The sequence below is a fragment of the Mytilus galloprovincialis genome, chromosome 9 (assembly GCF_965363235.1).
Source record: "Mytilus galloprovincialis chromosome 9, xbMytGall1.hap1.1, whole genome shotgun sequence".
Classification (NCBI taxonomy): Eukaryota; Metazoa; Mollusca; class Bivalvia; order Mytilida; family Mytilidae; genus Mytilus; species Mytilus galloprovincialis.
Window position 1 is genome coordinate 84,018,606 of NC_134846.1, and position 22,499 is coordinate 84,041,104.

At 31.7% G+C, this 22,499-nt stretch overlaps 1 protein-coding gene across 1 annotated transcript; it reads left to right on the plus strand.

Moving 5' to 3' along the window:
• The first annotated feature begins 12,434 nt into the window (after positions 1-12,434).
• On the plus strand, positions 12,435-22,348 carry LOC143047080 (carboxylesterase 5A-like). Its single transcript, XM_076220047.1, has 3 exons — positions 12,435-12,512; positions 18,830-20,317; positions 20,998-22,348. The coding sequence occupies exons 2-3, from the start codon at positions 18,831-18,833 to the stop codon at positions 21,233-21,235; spliced, it is 1,725 nt and encodes a 574-aa protein (XP_076076162.1). The 5' UTR covers positions 12,435-12,512; position 18,830; the 3' UTR covers positions 21,236-22,348.
• Positions 22,349-22,499: the final 151 nt, after the last annotated feature.

Below are 22,499 nucleotides of genomic sequence, written 5' to 3' on the forward strand. Positions count from 1 at the left end.
TTGACGACATTCAAAATTTCTTCTTCTGTGATTGGAGAATTTAAAATTCTGTTAATGTTCTCTGGTGGTACCTTTGTTAAATCTATGTCTGAGTTGTCATCAATGACTTCATCTTGGCTTAGACGTTTGAAATGTTCATATAAGTCTTCAATTTTAACAGCATCAGTTTTATTTGATTTGTTGATATTTATACTATTTAATTTTTGCCATAGCCGTTTTGGGTCAGATTTAGTCAGTTTTCTAAGATCTTTTGCGGTATTCATTTGGAAATCATTATAACTCCGATTTAGTTCTTTTTTATAAGATTTACTTGCTTCTTTTAAAGCCTTTTTATTTTCTTTACTCTTTAAGTTCCCGTATCTTTGTCTAGCCTGATGAAATAAATTTCTTTTGCTCTTGCATCCTCTTTTATACCATGGTTTTTCATTGTGCTTTGCATATTTCTGGTTTTTACATTTTGTTCCAAACACTGAGATGGAAGAGCTGTTAAATATTTCACAAATTTTATTCATTGCCGTATCAATATCGGTTTGTTGTACAGCATCATTTCGGTCGATTAATTTATCAAGAATAGTTTCTATGTCCCGTATTCCTTCAGACTTTTTTTCTTTAACAAATTTGACAAATTTATCTTGTTTATTATTATTCCATTTTATAACTTGCTTCTCGATGGTTTTCACATTGTTGATATTAGTATATGGTTGTGATTCCAGAGTAACCTTAAGGTTACAGTGGACATCTGATAGGATAGGATTAAATTCTTCTACTTCGAAATTCTTTGTCATTTGAAAAAGATCAGAACTAAGTATTAGATAATCAACGACGCTAACGTCATTACAAGTAATTTTTCCTACTGTTTTGTCATTACCTATTCTTGAATTTGCAATATATATATTCATTTTTTTACACAATTCTAGAAGTCGGTGACCATACGTATTTGGTCGACATGCACATTTGCTATATCTTTGCAAGGAAATATTGTTTGTTAAGAGTCCATTGTAATCGGAAAAGTATTGCATCGTGTGTGTGCATCAGTATTTAGAATTTCAAGTAAAAGTTGATCTGGGATAACATAATCCGGTAATGTAGATGTCTTAGCGTTAAAATCCCCTATTAAGACGTTTTTTAAATTAGGTTCAGACAAATGAAGAAATTCGTTTTCAATTTCAGTAAAAGCATCTACCGATGAGTATTTAGATCCTTCTGGTGGTATATAGACACAGCCCATTAGTACATTGTCATTTAAAAGATCTTTCGAAAATTGTATCCACTGTACAAATTCTGAGTTTGTTTTGGAAATGTAAGAAATTTTTCAAGTTGAGATTTATAAATAATTGCTATGCCACCTGACCTTCTTTTAAACTTTGATCGATGTTTACTAAAACAACTGTATCCGTTAGGGAGTGATATAATGTCTAATTTATCTGTTTTTGTTTCTACAAATATAGAGATATCGTTGTTGATAACGAGTTCTGAGAATTCTGGTGCTAAAGATTTTGATTTAAGTCCACATATGTTTAAAAATGAAAATTTCAATTCACCTCTTGTTGACCTGTCCTATAAATGAGTATTTTCTATCTCGTCAGAATTTATTCGTGAACGTTTATAGGGCCTTGGTGGAACTGGAGGGCCACTATTCACTGGAATCTGAGAGTGTGTTGGTCTATCAATAAGGCTATCTCTAAATTCCCTTCCTTGAGTGTTTGAAATATTTGGTTGCGGTTTGTAAAGTTCGCCATTGATATATAATCGATCTCGTACTAGAACCGCCTTGTTATTGTCCTTTTTGGCCTGTTTTAGTATAGGATAAAGTTCTTTGCGTTTTAATTCTATTTCTTTGGGAAATTGTTCCTTTATCCCGCAATCGGTACCTTTCAATCTGTACGCGCATTTCAAGACATACTCAAGATCTCGTCTGGAAGTGAAGCGAGCTACTATAGGTCTAATACCGTTTCGATCTTTTTTCCCGAATCGATGGACATTTCCAAAGGATAAAGTGTTGTATATATAATAAAGTTGATCAATATCTACCTAATATTCCAATATTTTATAAAAATGTATTAAAAAGCTGGATGAAATTAGGAGGAGGACAGACAGATGTACCAAAAACCTTTTACGAAATCAGAAAACAAATTATTTGGGGGAATAAATACATTAAATTTAATAACAAATGTCTTTTTTTTTCAAAAATTGGATAAAAGGTAACTTAATTTATGTAAATGATATTTTAAATGAAAATGGTGAAATTTCACAAGATGTAATTTTGCAAAAAATTGAAAATAAATCCAACTGGATAGCTGAGTTGACATCCCTAAAAAAAGCAATTCCAAAAGATTGGTTACAATATCTTAGATCAGAGAATTCAACAAAAAGTATAGTCAATGTAAAAAGACAATGTTTGTCAATAAATGGTAAATATATTGACATTTCTTTTTTGTCAAATAAGTTATTATATAACAGATTAGCAAAGAAAATAATTGTGAAACCTATTGGTATAAATGTGTGGTTAAATGTATTACCATTACAGACAGAATTTCATTTGAAACCATTGTACAACTTTATTTTTTACTATTTAGAAGAAAATAAATTGAAGATGTATCGATGGAAACTTTTACAAAGCATTTTACCTACTAAAAAGTTATTATTTAGATGGAAGGTAACAGACAATGATTTATGTAACAAATGCTTTACTGAAGAAGATTATCAACATTACTTTATGACATGTTCTTTTTTACACGATTATTGGAGAAAAATTCATAATTTATTGCAAATAGTTAATAAAGAAAAAGATTTCACATTGAAAGATATTGTTTTTCCTTTGAACGACAGGCTCCTGACTTGAGACAGGCAAAACTAGAATGTGGCGGCCCTTAACCTGGGACAGTGGTGTTAAAGCATAAAATATTAAAACAAAGTAAAAGAATCAGTTAAAAAATGGCTGAACTTATCAGATCGATATAAAGCAGAAAAAAACCATCTACTAAAACACAGACCGGACGTTGCAGGGTACTTTTATACGTTTCTAACAACAAAGAAGACACAAAGAACAGATTTGTTGCTTTTTTGTGTGAATTTTAATCAACCTTATTCTTTTATGTTTTTACTTATATATTTCTTTATTTCATATGTTCTTTCTATATCCCAGTCATATTTCATTAACTGTAGTTTACAAGTTTTTCTCAAGGAAGATAAGACAAAAAAATAATTACTAATACAACTGTTTGTCCATGATCCCGGAACATTTTGTGCATTTGTTTTCCTTTGGAATAAGGGGACAACCATTTGATATTCGTGGGGGGGGGGGGGGGGGGAGGGGAGGAGGATTTTGAAAATAAATAACTTAGCCTTGATAATCACAAAAATAAATGGTTTGTTCTGTGGTAGTTTGAAAATAAATTACCTGACTTGCAATGTATTGATAATAAATAACTCAGCAGGTCTAATCGAAAGTATGAGATGGCACCAGATTCTTCATAAATGTATCTTTTTTCCCAGAACAAATCGTGAAATACTTCCAAATCTTTTAATAATAAAAGCACAATGTATAAATATTATTTAAATATACTTGAAATGTCTGCAAATTGGTTTCATTTAACTTGAGGTATATTTCCTCAGGAACACTTACTTCACTTTTATTACAGGGCCGTAACTATATTGAGGCAAATGCCTCATGTAGGAAATTTCAAAACCAAACGCTTGTCTCCATATCAAATTGTATTCAAGGCGAGTGCCTTGCAAGAAGCAAGTTCTGTTCTCCCTTAGACGTAGCCCTGACTTCTCGGGATCAATGTTTCTTATTTATTTGTCTTTTGTTCATTGATTGCCCTTCTGTATTCTGTTAGTGTTGCATTCCTTTTCTAATTTAGTAATTTTCACTTGATCATGAGTTTTAAAAAAAAGCCACAGACTTAACTATGTGAATTACATTTTTGCTTTATCATGCATATTGGTCTTTTGATGTTGTCCCTAGAAACGTAAAGTCATATGAAACGAGTGAGTGGTGAAAAATAATGTTTATCCAATTCTTGAACCAATGCATGTATATATCATAAACTAAGTCCTCTGTGCACGAATTTCTCATTTTTTACGCATATATATTGTTTAATCGTCAACTTTTTTTCTCTCTGTCTGTTATGATTTAACAAATATGGCTACTCATTAAATGCCGTGCTTTGAAGCCGAAGTTTACCGATTGTCACCTTATAGTAAACAAATAACAAAAAGCATGGTTATTGAGCACGTGTACGGAAGCGTATTACTATTAGCGCCACACATTTTTTTTTAATTTTTCTTCCTATGTTTGCGTTATAACGCAAAATATAACGCAAACCTTTGCGTTATAACGTAAACCTTTGTGTTATAACGCAAACCTTAAGGAGATATGAACCTGACGAATTTGAATTTTCTGCGCAACTCGAACTGTCGGTAAAGTACGAAACTCATTATTGTACAAATAAACAATAAATATAAAATTTATTAAAAGATTGAATATATTGAAACTTTTGTTTTTAAATGAAAGTTGTTTTAGTGTTGTTTTATGGAAACAATTTTGCGATCGCACGATTACGACATCGTATGATTTCCGGCGCCATTTGTAAACAACAACAGTCGTCTGCTGTAATGTAACGTTTGGTAGCTGCAGTTATGACAAGAATACATAACCATGGCTTTAAATCTAAAAGATATCTGAAGGTGTCGAAGAGTCAACATGCCCGATGGACCAAAGCATCGACTTACTGCAATGATCACAACTATTTTTCGAGTAAGTAATCCATTCGATGCCCGAAAAATACACAACATCAAAATCAACACAACTACAGTATATAATATCAAATCAATAAATTATATACGTAAAATTATGTTGACCATGAAGATAATCCTTATATAGTTTTAATCCGAGTTTGTTCTGACATCCAACGGCTGTTTCGCCAGAAATTATTGGACTGAGGGACCCACGCTGGCACAGCCACAGCCAGCTTGTGCAAGTTGTGGCAAACAGCCGTTGGACGTCAGAGCAATCTTGGACTAATGAGTTTTAACACCAGTAACTGAGTAAGATTAACATTTGCTTTCAAAAATAAAGGTCCCAGACTAGTCATATTTCAATTCCATTTTCAAAGGTCCATTTGATAAAAATCAAATACTCTCTCATACATGTAATACCTCAATCTTTATTAACTGTAAAGGTTGAAGTTAGCCCCAGGATGTAAAGGGATCAGGTCTGTTTCGCGCCTAGTCCAAATAATTATGATGTCTGGCAAGGCTATTTTTTTTCTGGGACGCCTTCTTATCACGGTGTCCCAAAAAATTAAAATAGCTTTGCCAGACGTCATAATTATTTGGACTATTTAAAAGTCTATTTTGCGCCCAATAAACATGTTTATCATCCTTCCCTATGCCTATATCACCCTGCTCAGTCGCTCCGTAATCCTCGTATCAAGGCTTCATAACAAGACCAGGCATTATCAGCCACGTCACAATGTGAGAGGAGATGTTATCAAGCTTGCTTTCGTCAAGAGTAAAACTGTCTTAGGAAGAGGGAAAAGACCAGTAATAGAACAATAAAAAGATAATCGAGTTTTCGTTTTATAGATATCGTAAAATATCAGCCACTCGACATAATGTGAAACTTTTTAGTTCGTTCCCTGCGCTCACTCGTGAAAAAAGGTTCACATTGTGGTTCTTGGCTGATATTTTACGATATCAACGGACAACCCCGCGATAATCTATATGTGTCACACACGTTTGCGCCCTACATCCGTTCGCACCTTACACATTTGCACCCAATTTTTATTGAAATTCCAGTTGAATTATTATATATTCCCTAATAAAAATATATATTTCCAGAATAAAAATAAGGGTCATATCATATCAAATGTTGTTTATTTTTATCAAATTGATGATTAATTATTAAATGTTATTTATGTACATGTATGATTGCTGTTAATTGGTTTAAGCTTAATTTGGTCTCTTGCTTTGATATAAATACTGCAGATAGGTATGAGAAAAACATTACAGGGTGTGAACATGTATAGGGTGCAAACAGACATGAAAATCATGTTTTATCTCCTTTTATGTAAATTATACTGCAGCCAGGTATGAGTGAAACATTGAAGAATTTAAATGAAAAACATGAAAGATCGCAACACAAAAAAAAAAACTTTCATAATAACACTTTCTTTTGAAGAAATGAAAAAAAATTATTTATAACAATATACTTTATACCAAAACTCAATTACCAAATTATTAATCACAAAAATAATAAAAAGGGTACTAAAGGACTTTGGGTGCGAACATGTAGGATGCGAAAGTGAATGGGGCAAACATGAATGGAAGCAAACTTGTTTTTGGGCAAACAGACCTGGATTCGATGTACATGTATAGGACACGGAAATAAAATCATAGATTCTGGGTCGGGAATTGAGTATGCAGGACTAACGACTTGCACAAATTTGAACTCCTCCCTAACAGATACCTTTTATTGAAGATCTAGCTAATCCTAGCCCCTTTCCCTATAAAAAAAAATGTTGCTCCGGTACAAATGTTAAAATTTACATAAGAACATTTATTCAACATTTATGCGTGTCATCAGCATTTTAAGACAGGGGATATGTTGTACTTATCACATTAGGGAATAACGCAAACATTTGTATAACGCAAACATTTGTTTTATCTTATTTCTTATTTAAGATTCAAAGGAAACAGTAGTTATTAATGGAGGAGGCTGTATATATTAAAATTTATCACCTTTGTAGTCATTGCAAAGTAAAATGCTTGAATAATTAGATCATTGACTAATAATGAGCAGAATAATATAAGAAGATGTGGTATAAGTGCCAATAAGAAAACTCTCCATCTAAGTCACTATTCGTAAAAGTAAACCATCATAGGCCGAAGTATGGTCTGCAACACGGAGTATTGGCTCACATTGAACAACAAACTATAAAGGCCCCCAAAAACGATATCCATGTTGAAAATCGAGTAAATTGAGGTTATACCGAAGAAAAAAATCAACCCTGCTAATATAGCTATAACCGAATATAAATATACTTCCAAAGTAAGCTCTCGTTTGAGAACTGTGTAAAGTAGGTTAGATTCAAACAAGCTACCCTTTGGCAATAAATGTATAGAATGAAGATGTTTTATTAATAAAATTGTGTTCTCTCTTTTCAAATTGCTACCCAAGCATCTTAAAAATACTTCATTATATTGAAATGAAAATTCAATGACTTTCTATCAAAGAATCTTGATCATATTCTGAGATTTAAAAAAAATGTTTCCTTATTAATAAATCATTTTAAAGCAGAAAGATCATTTTGTCTATTTGACTTGGAGGTTTCGCAATTGTATGACATTATTTTTGATCTTTCAATTTGAATATAACTATATACTAAACTATATCTATTTTCTTGTTAAATTATATACTTTTCTGATGCACAAATCACTCTTAATCTATGTATAATTGCACTTCAAGTATTCCATTATTCCTATGCATATTTATTATAATGATTTGGCCTTGTATGTATGTTTCTTTTTTTTTATCTACTAGTATATCACATCCGAAATGAATGACAGACGGACATATATACAAAACTAAATGAATAATTGAAATCAAGATATTTGCGTTATAACGCAAAGGTTTGCGTTACAACGCAAAGGTTTGCGTTATATTGCAAAGGTAGGAGAAAAAAAAATGTGTGGCGCTAATACGCTTCCGTACACGTGTTTAACATGAACAATCAGATAATTGTTTATTTTAATGACAGATCCATGCGTATTGCGACCACCGGATTTTTACGAGGAGGGTTACGCTCAGGTCACTTTGCATAATAATAATAATAATAATAATAATAATAATAATAATAATAATAATAATAATAATAATATCTTTATTTAAAGAGAGTAACTCATTTGGATTAAACCAATTTCAATAAGGCTCTTTACATACAATGTTAACAATATGAATAAAACATAATTAATCTACTATTACACACATGTAAACAATAGACGTATATAAAGTAATATAACAACAACAAAAACACCTATGGTATACATTGTGGCTTAACTTATAAATTTAACACTTTTAAAAATAAAATGACTTGTAAGAGTTTTTGAATGCAGATATACTTTTTGATTTTTTAATTTCACTGGACAGTGAATTCCACACTTTTGGACCAATAAAAGAAAAACTTGATTTGTATAATTCTGTAGTTGATTTAGGGACAATAAAATTATAAGATGATGAAAGTCGAGTATTGTACGATTGTTTACTACTTGTAGGCACAATAAGATTGGATAACTATTTTTGATTTATACATTAATAATGATTTGTGGTAAAATATTCTCTTAGTAACAGGAATAATTCCAGATTCCTCAAATTGTTCAATAGATGGTTTACGAATATCGTGTTCGTTTAAAATAATTCTAGCTGCCCTTTTTTTGCAATTTTAGTAAACTGTCAACTAAAAACTTGTTACAGTTTCCCCATACTGAACAACAGTAATCCAAATGTGGAAGAATATACGCATTGTAAAATAGAATTCGTGCATTGTGATTCAAGTATTTCTTGATTCTTTTTAATAAAGCTAATGAAGAATGAACTTTTTTGATTATATGACTAATTTGATGCTTCCTGGAAGCAATTAAGAATAAGTAAACTTCTTCTAAATGTGAACAAATTAAAGAATTTTCCTCAGAAAAAAGTATCTGTACATAAGTTGTATAATGAAAACTATCCATTTAGTTATAAAAAACATATGCATAATTTTTTTTTAATTTGAGGTTTCTTATGACTTTTAGTTTTACACTGAACCTATACAAAAAAAAGTCAAATTGCTGTGAGACCAAAATATTTTCAAAAAATTATTAAAACAGAACTTGCATTTTCAGATTAAGAAAGGGTCTGGGGAGCACCCAGAAAGCATGATTTTGCATCATTTGTACTATAGCTTCTTTGGCCTTCAGTGGCTCCAAAACCCTTCAAAATTTGTTTTTTCATCGCTCCGCTCGGCCCCATATGTTTTCCAATACTTTTAAAAAGGGATAGATACAACCAAACATTCATACTGTGTATGTATGCAATACATGTATATGCAGTTGGCAATATAGAAAATTCATTTCTGCAGAGGAGGATTAATTCTGATTAAATGGTACATAATGACATGACTATACATGTATTTAGTATTTATAATAAACAAATAATTTAAAAATTGTATGTTTTCGAATATTATAATATAGTTGTGAAAATAATCAGTCCCTTGCTTTAATGAAAATGAAAAATCTTGGTTCAAATCACCGATAAAAAAAAATACTCTGAACTGATTGAATGCGATAACATTCCCAATAATCGGAACGAAATTGCTACACCTGAGGATATATTGCAATATCAACACTTGCAAGAACTACAAAAACATATTCTTCCGATTGATGAAAAATGCAAAATCCTATTGCTCATTGGAAGAGACCTTATAGAGGCACATCATGTCCTTGATCAACGTCTAGGACCACCAAAGGCCCCATTTGCGCAAAAGTAAAACCTGGGTTGGATTATCGTTGGAGAAATTTCTTTTGCTCTTGCATCCTCTTTTATACCATGGTTTTTCATTGTGCTTTGCATATTTCTGGTTTTTACATTTTGTTCCAAACACTGAGATGGAAGAGCTGTTAAATATTTCACAAATTTTATTCATTGCCGTATCAATATCGGTTTGTTGTACAGCATCATTTCGGTCGATTAATTTACCAAGAATAGTTTCTATGTCCCGTATTCCTTCAGACTTTTTTTCTTTAACAAATTTGACAAATTTATCTTGTTTATTATTATTCCATTTTATAACTTGCTTCTCGATGGTTTTCACATTGTTGATATTAGTATATGGTTGTGATTCCAGAGTAACCTTAAGGTTACAGTGGACATCTGATAGGATAGGATTAAATTCTTCTACTTCGAAATTCTTTGTCATTTGAAAAAGATCAGAACTAAGTATTAGATAATCAACGACGCTAACGTCATTACAAGTAATTTTTCCTACTGTTTTGTCATTACCTATTCTTGAATTTGCAATATATATATTCATTTTTTACACAATTCTAGAAGTCGGTGACCATACGTATTTGGTCGACATGCACATTTGCTATATCTTTGCAAGGAAATATTGTTTGTTAAGAGTCCATTGTAATCGGAAAAGTATTGCATCGTGTGTGTATCATCAGTATTTAGAATTTCAAGTAAAAGTTGATCTGGGATAACATAATCCGGTAATGTAGATGTCTTAGCGTTAAAATCCCCTATTAAGACGTTTTTTAAATAAGGTTCAGACAAATGAAGAAATTCGTTTTCAATTTCAGTAAAAGCATCTACCGATGAGTATTTAGATCCTTCTGGTGGTATATAGACACAGCCCATTAGTACATTTTCATTTAAAAGATCTTTCGAAAATTGTATCCACTGTACAAATTCTGAGTTTGTTTTTGGAAATGTAAGAAATTTTTCAAGTTGAGATTTATAAATAATTACTATGCCACCTGACCTTCTTTTAAACTTTGATCGATGTTTACTAAAACAACTGTATCCGTTAGGGAGTGATATAATGTCTAATTTATCTGTTTTTGTTTCTACAAATATAGAGATATCGTTGTTGATAACGAGTTCTGAGAATTCTGGTGCTAAAGATTTTGATTTAAGTCCACATATGTTTAAAAATGAAAATTTCAATTCACCTCTTGTTGACCTGTCCTATAAATGAATATTTTCTATCTCGTCAGAATTTATTCGTGAACGTTTATAGGGCCTTGGTGGAACTGGAGGGCTACTATTCACTGGAATCTGAGAGTGAATTGGTCTATCAATAAGGCTATCTCTAAATTCCCTTCCTTGAGTGTTTGAAATATTTGGTTGCGGTTTGTAAAGTTCGCCATTGATATATAATCGATCTCGTACTAGAACCGCCTTGTTATTGTCCTTTTTGGCCTGTTTTAGTATAGGATAAAGTTCTTTGCGTTTTAATTCTATTTCTTTGGGAAATTGTTCCTTTATCCCGTAATCGGTACCTTTCAATCTGTACGCGCATTTCAAGACATACTCAAGATCTCGTCTGGAAGTGAAGCGAGCTACTATAGGTCTAATACCGTTTCGATCTTTTTTCCCGAATCAATGGACATTTCCAAAGGATAAAGTGTTGTATATATAATAAAGTTGATCAATATCTACCTAATATTCCAATATTTTATAAAAATGTATTAAAAAGCTGGATGAAATTAGGAGGAGGACAGACAGATATACCAAAAACCTTTTACGAAATCAGAAAACAAATTATTTGGGGGAATAAATACATTAAATTTAATAACAAATGTCTTTTTTTAAAAAATTGGATAAAAGGTAACTTAATTTATGTAAATGATATTTTAAATGAAAATGGTGAAATTTCACAAGATGTAATTTTGCAAAAAATTGAAAATAAATCCAACTGGATAGCTGAGTTGACATCCCTAAAAAAAGCAATTCCAAAAGATTGGTTACAATATCTTAGATCAGAGAATTCAACAAAAAGTATAGTCACTGTAAAATGACAATGTTTGTCAATAAATGGTAAATATATTGACATTTCTTTTTTGTCAAATAAGTTATTATATAACAGATTAGTAAAGAAAATAATTGTGAAACCTATTGGTATAAATGTGTGGTTAAATGTATTACCATTACAGACAGAATTTCATTTGAAACCATTGTACAACTTTATTTTTTACTATTTAGAAGAAAATAAATTGAAGATGTATCGATGGAAACTTTTACAAAGCATTTTACCTACTAAAAAGTTATTATTTAGATGGAAGGTAACAGACAATGATTTATGTAACAAATGCTTTACTGAAGAAGATTATCAACATTACTTTATGACATGTTCTTTTTTACACGATTATTGGAGAAAAATTCATAATTTATTGCAAATAGTTAATAAAGAAAAAGATTTCACATTGAAAGATATTGTTTTTGGCTATAAAATATCTGATAAATATTACTTTGGCTTTAACTTTCTTATAACTATTATTGGGTTTTCAATTTATAAATCCTACTATGTATCTGATCAGAAAATGAAAAGACTTGATGTTTTTTGTCTATTCATTAGAGAATTTACAAAACGAATGTATCAGTATTCAAAGAAGTTAAAAGAAGATAATTTTTTAGTTTATGTTAAGAATCTATCTGACATTAGGTTTTAACGTTCATTAAAATGTATAGCTTATGTATCAGCTTCATGTCTCATGATATCATTAATTTAGCTAAATGCACAAATTTTCTTGCATTGAGTGAGTTTTTCTGTTTATGATAAGTTCAGTGATTGTTTGTATTGCAAGGCGTTTCATCTTGCTATCGACAAATATCCCCTTCAGCTGTATCTCGTCCATCAGATAGGTATAAAGATGATATAAATCTGCACTTATGAATTCAGACATGCTTTATCAATGACCACGATGTAAACATATTGTAGCAAAAAGATACCAGTACACAGCAGGTTAGTTTTATATATGTGTATTTGTGATTAGTTTTTATGGTATTATACTTCTTTCATTTAACAGATTTCTTTTTATGAAATCTGTTTTGTTTAACATCTAAATGATTATGAAACATCACTTAAATAGTAACTGTATTTATGAATTTATTAAGCGGAAATAAACCCATATTTTATACGTACTGTAATGTAAATATTCGAGAAACATCATATAGAAAACGAATGTTGTGGGAGGGGTGCTCCAGCATAAATGTGTGAAAATCAACGTTATGGAAACGTTCACGTAATTATGAAAAGGTAGGGGTTCAACCCGTATCAACCAATCAGCTAATAGGTTCTTGATCTATAAAATACTCAAAAGGTCAAAATGTTCAGCAGCCATTGCCCGCCATTATTAACGACTTCCAAATATTCTTATACCAAAGTGATGCCGCATAGTTGGAATAGGGTCCCAGTTACGGCAACCAGTCCGATACCCACGAATGTAGTTCTTAAAAAAATATATATAACTTTTGTTTAAAATTGTGTAGTGTTATTATTACACTAGTTCTGTAACTGAATGTAGATTTATTTGAAAGGGTCTGCTTTCTAGTTTGAATTTCTGTAAAAATTTTGATTGATTTAAATGTATTCTAGTGTCAGTACATAGAGTAGATTGCCTAAATTCTGGCCTTTATTCTTCCCCGGAAATAGACAGACTGACCCTGTTGTCAATAAAAACAAAATTTTGCAACGGAATGCCGGTCATGAGGCACTGAGATTGTACTTAGACACTTCAAAACAAATGCCTAACATGAACCAGAAGTCCCAAGGTGGCTATCAAAATTATTAATTGAGCAGGACCCCATTTATTTACTATGATTTTCAATGCGTTTCAATGGGGCAATTAATTGGGTCCTCGTTCCAGTTACCATTGTATATACGATTTTAATTAATTTATGTTTACTACCTTTTCAAAATTGAAATGTTCAGTATATGTACTGTGATAACAATGCCCTTCACCTTTGATTTGTCTGATAATATAACGTCAGGAAATTTGATATACATTTATTACAATATATAAATGATTGAGTTTGGCTGCGTCAAATGGCAAATATTCCATATAAAAATAAAAAGACGTGGATGAGACAGCTATCCACCTAGTTTTAATGAGGTGGATGTAAGCAATAACACGGCTTTCAACAATGAAGAAAACACGTACCGTATAGTCGGCTATATAAGGCCCGACATGAAAATATCAATTAAGAAAACTAACGGCCTAATTTATAACAATACAATTTACGAAATACAAATATGACAGACATAAACCAACAATAACCACTCAGCTACCGTGTTGGGACAGACACACAAAGAATGTGGCGGGGTACAACATGTTTCTGAGCGCCCAAGCCTCTCCTTATCTGGGACAATGGTGTAACTAGACAACATTAGAACAGACTACTTGTATAAAAAATCAGTTGAGAAAAATCGAATCACATCAGATCGTTTCAAAGCAGAAAAACATCAAATAAAAACACAAGCCGAACGTAGCACGGTATTTAAAAATCCCTCATAAAAAAAGACACCAGATATACATTCCTGACAGTACTCGCAGTTACTGGCAGCTACATGTAGTTCAAAGCCAATAATAAATAATAATCAAAGTACTGAAGTACTGAACATCAGAGGACCTCAAGTTGTGTTGAATTATTGATAAATGACAGGTGTTTATATTATACCTACCAGACAGATATGTTCACCATACAATATAGTACAAATATTAAATATAATATGCTATCATATCTGAGATACTGACTTGAACTAGGAAACTTAACTTTGTGAATTATCAATGATTACTTGGTCAAATGAGAACTGTTAGATTGGCATTATGACCATATAGTTGCACACATACAAAAATCGTTAGCGTATAACTTATAATAGAGAATCAACATAGCAAACAATTCTTCAAGTAGCTATATAGTCACTCACTGAACTATGAAAAAGAGGTTTAAGACAATCATATCAAAACAGATAAATTGTAATATTGTGGCTAATTAAAAAATAAAGTGGGGAAAAATATATTGTTTTGGCGAAAGAGGTGGCGAAAAAAATAATTGACCCAGGGGAAACTTTGGGGCTAAAGATACCAGATGAACAGCAAACTCATAAATGGAAAATAAACTTACAATTCCATGACTAAAACTGAAAAAGACATGCATACAAATAAAAGTACACTAGAAACAACATAGAAAAATAAAGACTGAGCAACACGAACCCCACCAAAACAGGTGATCTCAGTGCTCCGGATGGGTAAGCAGATCCTGCTCTACAAATGGCATTAATTAACAATGTTTGTACATGTAGTATCCAGGTCTTTTTTCTGAAACGTTTAGCTTTTGGATCAATTGCTAATTAAATGGATGTTAACACAGCAAGATTACTATCCCTTATTCTAGATTTTTGTTGCAGTCAACACAAACTCTTTAAATGTTCATAAATAGCTTCACTGAGTTACATTTGTATCTTGGTTTTATTGTAACACAGTCAATCATTTATCCATTATATTTTTTTTTTAAATTAGCAGCTATACATGTACATTGTAGGTTCTGTTTTCTAATTAGGCCTTTCCACCTTTCCGTGGAAAGACCTATTGATTTTGTTCTGATTATTATTTTTTTTTTTTCCGCCTAATTTTTTTTCTTGCGTAATTTTGTTGTTTCAAAAGATGTGGCTTAGATATTTGGAATATGATATCGTATAGTTTATACGCTTTAAAACTGACAACCGCGCAGTAAGAGTTATCTCCCCAAACACGGATTCGGAGTTTAGTTTTAACCGAAGCTATCCTGATACTCCATATGAGAGTTATTCCCCCTTATGTATTTGATATAAGTGATTTGCATTTCTAACTGGTAAACCATAAGTGATAGAGACCTAGGGTCTTTTAATTTGAGATCCTTGGTCCAAAAAAATGAAAATTAGGTCAAGGTCAAGGGTCAAGGTCATATTCTATATTTTTTATTTTGGCTTATTTTTACTTATTTTCAAAACCTTATAACATATCTACATCTTATTTTCACTAAATTGTTAGTTGCAACATGCCGTTACTTATAAATTTTTGTTGAAAGGGTGCATAAACAATAAATAGGAGTTTTTGCCCATCTTATATTTAGAATTATGCGTAAAGTCATATAACTCATTAACCATACATAATAAAGACCTAGGGTCTTTTGATTTGAGATCCTTGGTTAATGACCTTGAAATTGAGGTCAAGGTCATAGGTAATTTGCACGTTCTAGATTTTGACCTTTGCTTTAAATTCATATTTATATATTATAAAGCCATAGGAACTGACATTTTCACTTATTGCCCAAAATAGCCTAAACTATATAAAACTCCAAAAAGTTCTCAATTTGGTTCGTAATTTGGGTCTATTTCAAAAGTCTTAACACTCAATAAATCAGTTCTTTTCATAAAAGTACATTTTATGTTCCAAATTTGTCAAAATGTGATGATTTTGGGCAATTTTCAGACCTGAAAGCTTTAAGCCTTTAGGAATAAAGATTTGGCCGCTACCTAAATGTACATGTACCATCCAAAATGTTTTGTAACCAAAAGAATCCAAATCTGATATATATAATTCATCAATATAAAAACGTTTTAGATCTTGGATGGCAGCCAAGTTTAATTATGCCAAAAACAATTAAAGTTTTACCATAGTTATCTGTGGTATAATTTTCACAATTATTCAATGGTTTTGTTGTGTCTGATTTTTGAATAGAATAATAAAGATGGCAAGACCTGAACGATGCCGCCTAATTTTATTAAGTAACATATGAACAACAGAGTCAGTGTGGGGCCACTAAGCTAAACTGCCCGCTTTGCACCAGCCAATATAAATGAATGCCTAGGGTGGGAATTGAACCCACATACACCAACTCTGTTGTCCCTATATTTGTTTTTAAAATAAACAAAAAATTGTCAAGAACAAATTTAAAAATATAGCGCTTATAGGTTTGTCTCAATAAAGATTTGCTTAGTTTGCTCATGCAGTATCCCAATATTGCTCTCAATAGTATAAATAGGCTCATGTGTGCTCAAATAACCATTTAGATTAGTCTCAATATTGATATATATCTAACTCAATTGAGTAGATCTAGCTCAAATTTTACTCAACATATAACTGATCATATTTGCTCAATTTAAGATCTCATGGGTGCTCATAGATAAAGTTAACTGATTGTATTTCTCATAGATATAACTAATCATATTTGCTCAATTCAAGTTTTCATATGCATGTATGTGTGAACAAATGTCTGATATAAGTTACTAAAATTTGAGATGGATATGGTTACACATTTAAATTAAATAATGCTGTAGAGAATGATAAGCACAAGTATGTCATCAAATTATCATATAATTTTGGCGATACATGTCATATATGGTCAAAATAATACAATACTACAAGCTAAGGAAGACTTAAAAAACAGGACAGTTAATCTATATTTATATCTCCAAAACTGTAAGGTTTCTCCCAATATATCTATAGTAATTCAGTAAATGTGATTAACCCAAATTCTGACATTTCAGTGTAAAGTAAGACTCTTGATTTTACGAGCAAGAGTCTTTATACACTCAAAAAGAGTCCAACTCTATAGGAAGAAGAAAAAGTCTTCTCTGAATATTATATAAACAATAAATTCAACCAATAATTATATATTAGAATTACTTACATAGACATAGTCAGAGTCATTACAAATTCCGCGTATTTTCCAGTCAAGGGGACATATTGAATGCAACAAACTAAGTCGGGGAGCGAAAATCCGAAACAGTATCTTAAAAAACAGAAAATAGTTCCGTGTGTGTGTCCAAGTGATCAATCTACTTGTTAATTACGAAGAAAAGAAATTTAACTCAAAAAATTGTTGAGATCTTTATAAAAACAAATTGTTGTTATAAAAAATACACAAATAGTAACCTTATCTTTAAAGGCCTTGAAGGTTCTTGTTACTCCTACCCAATCTGATGGTATTTTCAAAATGGCTGCGGGGGACGTGACCTGATAATTTATTTTAATATTTAATATGACAGATTAAATTTTCCTGGTTTTGCTACGTTAATATTATAGACAAATATATGCTACAAACGGTTTAAAAAGGTTACTCCAAATCAAATAATTGAAATATAATTACCATTCTGTGTATAAATGTGTGAATTGATTTCCTCTCGATTTTCTACACACTCGCTCTAACGCGCAATTTTACACCAGTACCCATACCCTCCTTCCTTGATGGGTGCATTTTACATAGACAAATATAATCGTTTAATATAATCAAAATGAGGATGTTAATTTGATGTATGCCTTTTTGTGCTTCTTCGTTACATTTGTTGTTTTTATAGTGATTAAGATGATAACACAATGTTGACTGCTGTACCCCTATTTTTGACATTTTTACCTATTATGTCTGTTTGTTTTGTTCACGCATCGGTGACTATATAATGGAATTTGATGCGACTGTCATACAAGTGAGAGGTTTAGCTAGCTATAAAACCAGGTTCAATCCACCATTTTCTACATTTGAAAATGCCTGTACCAAGTCAGGAATATGACAGTTCTTGTCCATTCGTTTTTGATGCGTTTTGTTATTTGATTTTGCCATGTGATTATGGGCTTTCCGAATTGATTTTCCTCTGAGTTCAGTATTTTTGTGATTTTACTTTTTGTCCTCTTGCGCACTCGTGGTATTCATCCGCAACAACAATTTTTTGATATTGAAGATCGTTTGATTAAAATACAAATATTTCTAACGACAAAACATTTTCATATTATAAATTTTGCATTAAGAAAAATTAAAAAAAACTGAGTATCCATTGAAAACATGAATATAGAAGAAGTGATACGGAATTTTATTCTGCACTATATAGGTCCGCGGGTCTATAATGTCGGTTATTATTCCAAAACTAATTATATATGCATCTCTTTGATCTTTGCGCGAATTGAAAAGTAGGCGATGGCAATACACCCGAGGCCCCTCAGGGGCCTCTGATGTAAAAAATCATGTATTAAAATATATAAAATAAAAATAAAAGTAAAAAAATAAAAAGGTATAAAGGTCGACAAAAGACAATCTCTATGATGATAAATATACTGAGTGCCAATGAAAACGCAACACTTTGTTTTTCAAAAATAAAATTTATATTAGAAATGATAATCTTTCGAAATAAATTGTTCTTGAAAACTAATTACTTTAACAATAGATCGATATCAAATAAAAATGTTCCATTATCATCTATCGTGCGCAATAGGTAAACAAGTTATTTTTATCAACGTTATTTTTCAGTATGGTTCTGTTTTGGCTTTCGATCTCATTGCTGACAGTTTTCTCCAGTGCTTATGATACAGTCACAGTTAGAACAAATCTAGGCGAAGTGCTAGGTCTGCGAAGAACGGTTCTTGGAAAAGATCTGTATGAATTTAGAAAAATTCCATATGCAAGACCTCCCGTCGGAAATTTACGCTTTGAGAAGCCACAACCCTACGGGTCATGGGAAAGTATTTTAGACGCAAGGATGTTCGGTCCCTCTTGTTTCCAAAATAAAGATTATTTTGGAAAAAGACTTATGAATAAAAACATATCTGAAGACTGTTTATTTCTTAACATATACGTTCCTTCCAATGTTTCAACTGATAACCAAAAATCTGTTATAGTATGGATTCACGGAGGAAGTTACGCCTCAGGCAAAGGATCGATATATGATGGAGCTAGGTTGGCAGTAACAGGAGATGTGATTATCGTTACTATTAATTATAGACTTAATATATTTGGATTTCTGAGCTTGGATGACTTACCGGGAAATTATGGTTTATGGGATCAGATTATGGCTATACAATGGGTCAAGGACAATATACCATCATTCGGAGGTAACAGTAAATCTATAACTATTTCCGGTGAATCGGCTGGAGGTTTTAGTGTCGCTTTGTTGTCCATTGCTCCTATAAATAAAGGCTTGTTTCAGAGAGCAATAATGCAGAGCGGCACAGCCCTCTCTACGTATGCAGTAGGCAAGTTTACAAAATTAGCTTCATTTGAAGCAGCATCATATGTAAACTGTACTGACAATCACGACGATGTTCTAGCGCAATGTTTGAAAGAAGTACCTGCGCATGCTCTGTACACAGCTTTCCGTCGCCGTCAACGTAGAACATATTTACAGATTGCTTTTGCTCCTGTTGTTGATGGTGAGCTGCTGTTAGATGAACCACTGAATCTGATGACCAATTACAGTTCAGACGCGTCGATGTTTTTCCGGTCTTTAGATGTTCTGATAGGAACCGTGTCTGGTGAGTCATCGTTGTTGATTTTAATACTAAAACGTTTGGAAACAAGATTAGGATTTAATCTCACTGATGGAATTCCAAAACAGATTTTGACAAATAATATTGCGCCTGAAATTTCTAAAATTTTCTTCAACAGTAGTTTACATGTTTCCGCCGCCATAAGTAGACGATACAGTCAGTCACGTGACTACATGGAGCAAACTAATGAAATTCTAAATGTATACTCCGATTTTAGTTTTGATGTACTATCTCTTCAGTCACTACAGTTACACTCACCAGACGGACAAGACCATGGTAGTCAGTTTCATTATTTTTTTTCAAGAGAATCACCCTATCCGTTATTTGGAGAATTGCCAGCATGGTTTAATAGGTCAGAGCATGGAGCTGAAGTTATATTCATGTTTACTAATAAATTAACCAACATAACAGAGGAAAATAAACCTTTGTCAGAGATATTAATGAAGTACTGGACTAATTTTGCAAAATCTGGGTGAGTATTATAGTGCAGAACACATCATGATTTGAAAAAGTACAGAGGGCATAGCACTCTCCCTATCAAATGTGCCCATTATTTTAAAACGAGGACATGGCACTACTAGTATCCGTATTTAATACTCCCCTGATATGAAAGCGTATAGAAGGCATGGCACTCTCCCTATATAATTTTCCAATTCCGGTCGAAATGGTGTTTCAATTACACTTTACAAAACCCCAAAACTTTCGGGCAAAGAAACAAATTACGTCATAACTATACGGACATTATCATTGAAAAATGTGGAAATAGTGCAAGAATTAGGCAGGCATCAATCAATTGCAACACATGATATTTATTAAACTACAAAGTAAGAAATAAGGTATGAATTGGACATATGAGTCGGATGGACAGCATACATGAAAAATCTCATCACGATGCGTACAATTATGTATGTCAATCGTGTTAATAAAACTCACCTGTGTCCACGATATAAATTAATAAACAGGAACGAAAGAAAAAATGTAAGAGAAATCATACAAACTTTTTCTCAAACTCTATAAGACGATCTCTCTAGAAATTGTCAAAGATATTCTCAAATATATTTACATCAAAATTGAATAAAGATTAAGTGTATGTATTGCACGATTTATATACAACAAAACCTTAAAATTCTCCTCATGTTTTATTTCTTACAGAAATGTTAATGGTCCAGATTTACCACATTGGAAGGAATTTGACAAAGAAAAGGGACATTTTATCAATTTAGACACGAACATTACATCAGGTCAACATCTCCATGGCAACAGGATGAACTTCTGGTTGGACGACATTCCTATCCTTCTCCAAGACGGAACATCTGCAGCATTAAACATTGACTATAAATATTCAGTATTCATTAACCTGTTCTATGTCATGTTCACTTTCATGGGATGATCAGAGAGAGAGAGAGAGATTTTATCATATAAAATACTTCTTTCTTTTTTTTATGATTATATCTTTTTCGTAATATCTTGTCATATATTTTTTATTTGAATCGGTTGTTTCACTTTGTTATCCAGTCATCTCACCTTTTCCTAAAGATATAAAAGATATAAAAAAATATTGTGAGTATTTAATTATTTATCGCTGATGCATCAACACTTTAAATAAGAGGTGATTCTATTTTTAAACATTAAGTTCTATTTATTATGTAACAAATCTATGCATTCATCAGCAACTACTAAGAGCCACTGGCTGGTAAACAAGCGAACAACACTTACATACATGTTATGAATGTTGATCTTTGAAAGATATACCAGGTAAGTAAGTGTTTATTAACAACTTTTTGGAGGTATCCTCGATTTTGACTTTGCACTGTATAAAGTAAAAACATTTACTTTGACTAAGGTGTCGTTCGTTTTTCAATTTTTTATTTCATTTGTCCTTTTTGTATTATACTACCATGTATTATAACACATTCTATTAAGGTAACACGATACCAATTTTATAGATATTAAAAATGTTTGCCACAAATTTGCAGTAAAACAGAAAATAGTGTTTGCAGGTGTTTTTCGCTAGCTGCAAACATCCCGCAAACATTGCATCTTTTTTGCTGCAAGCGGGTGGCAATTTTGCAGAAAGATCAGTATTTACATTAAAATTGGAAGACAGTTAAGATAATAAAGAATGTTTGCCGCAAGATTGCAGAAAACTTTAACCATTCTAAGTTTGCCAGAACATTGCAAGAGTTAAACAATATTGATTGGGCATGTCTAGTTGATACTTCCTGGAAGCTAACAATTTGAAATTGTTGGCTAGGTCATGTTGATTGTGTTTGATAAATGTTACATATAAGAGACCAAGGAGGCATTTTGGTGAAATAACAGGATATTCAATATGTTATGTTGTAAGTAAAAATTAGTCATAGAACTGTTGATTTAATAAAATGATAAATGTCACCATCATACACAATTAAGTTAACAACTACAAATGTATGTGTTTAAAATAATCTAGCTATTGTAGGATGGAATTTTGTAAATTGATAAAGATATATACTGTTTTAAAAAGTTCTTTTCAATTCTGTATCAAAATTACTACCTAGCTTTATGCTCAATACTCATTTGAGATTTATCTTTTTTTTTTATTTCTTAAAACTGCTAGTGGTGTATGATATCATTTGAGAATGACACCCCGACCCCTCTTTCAAAAATGAAATGCA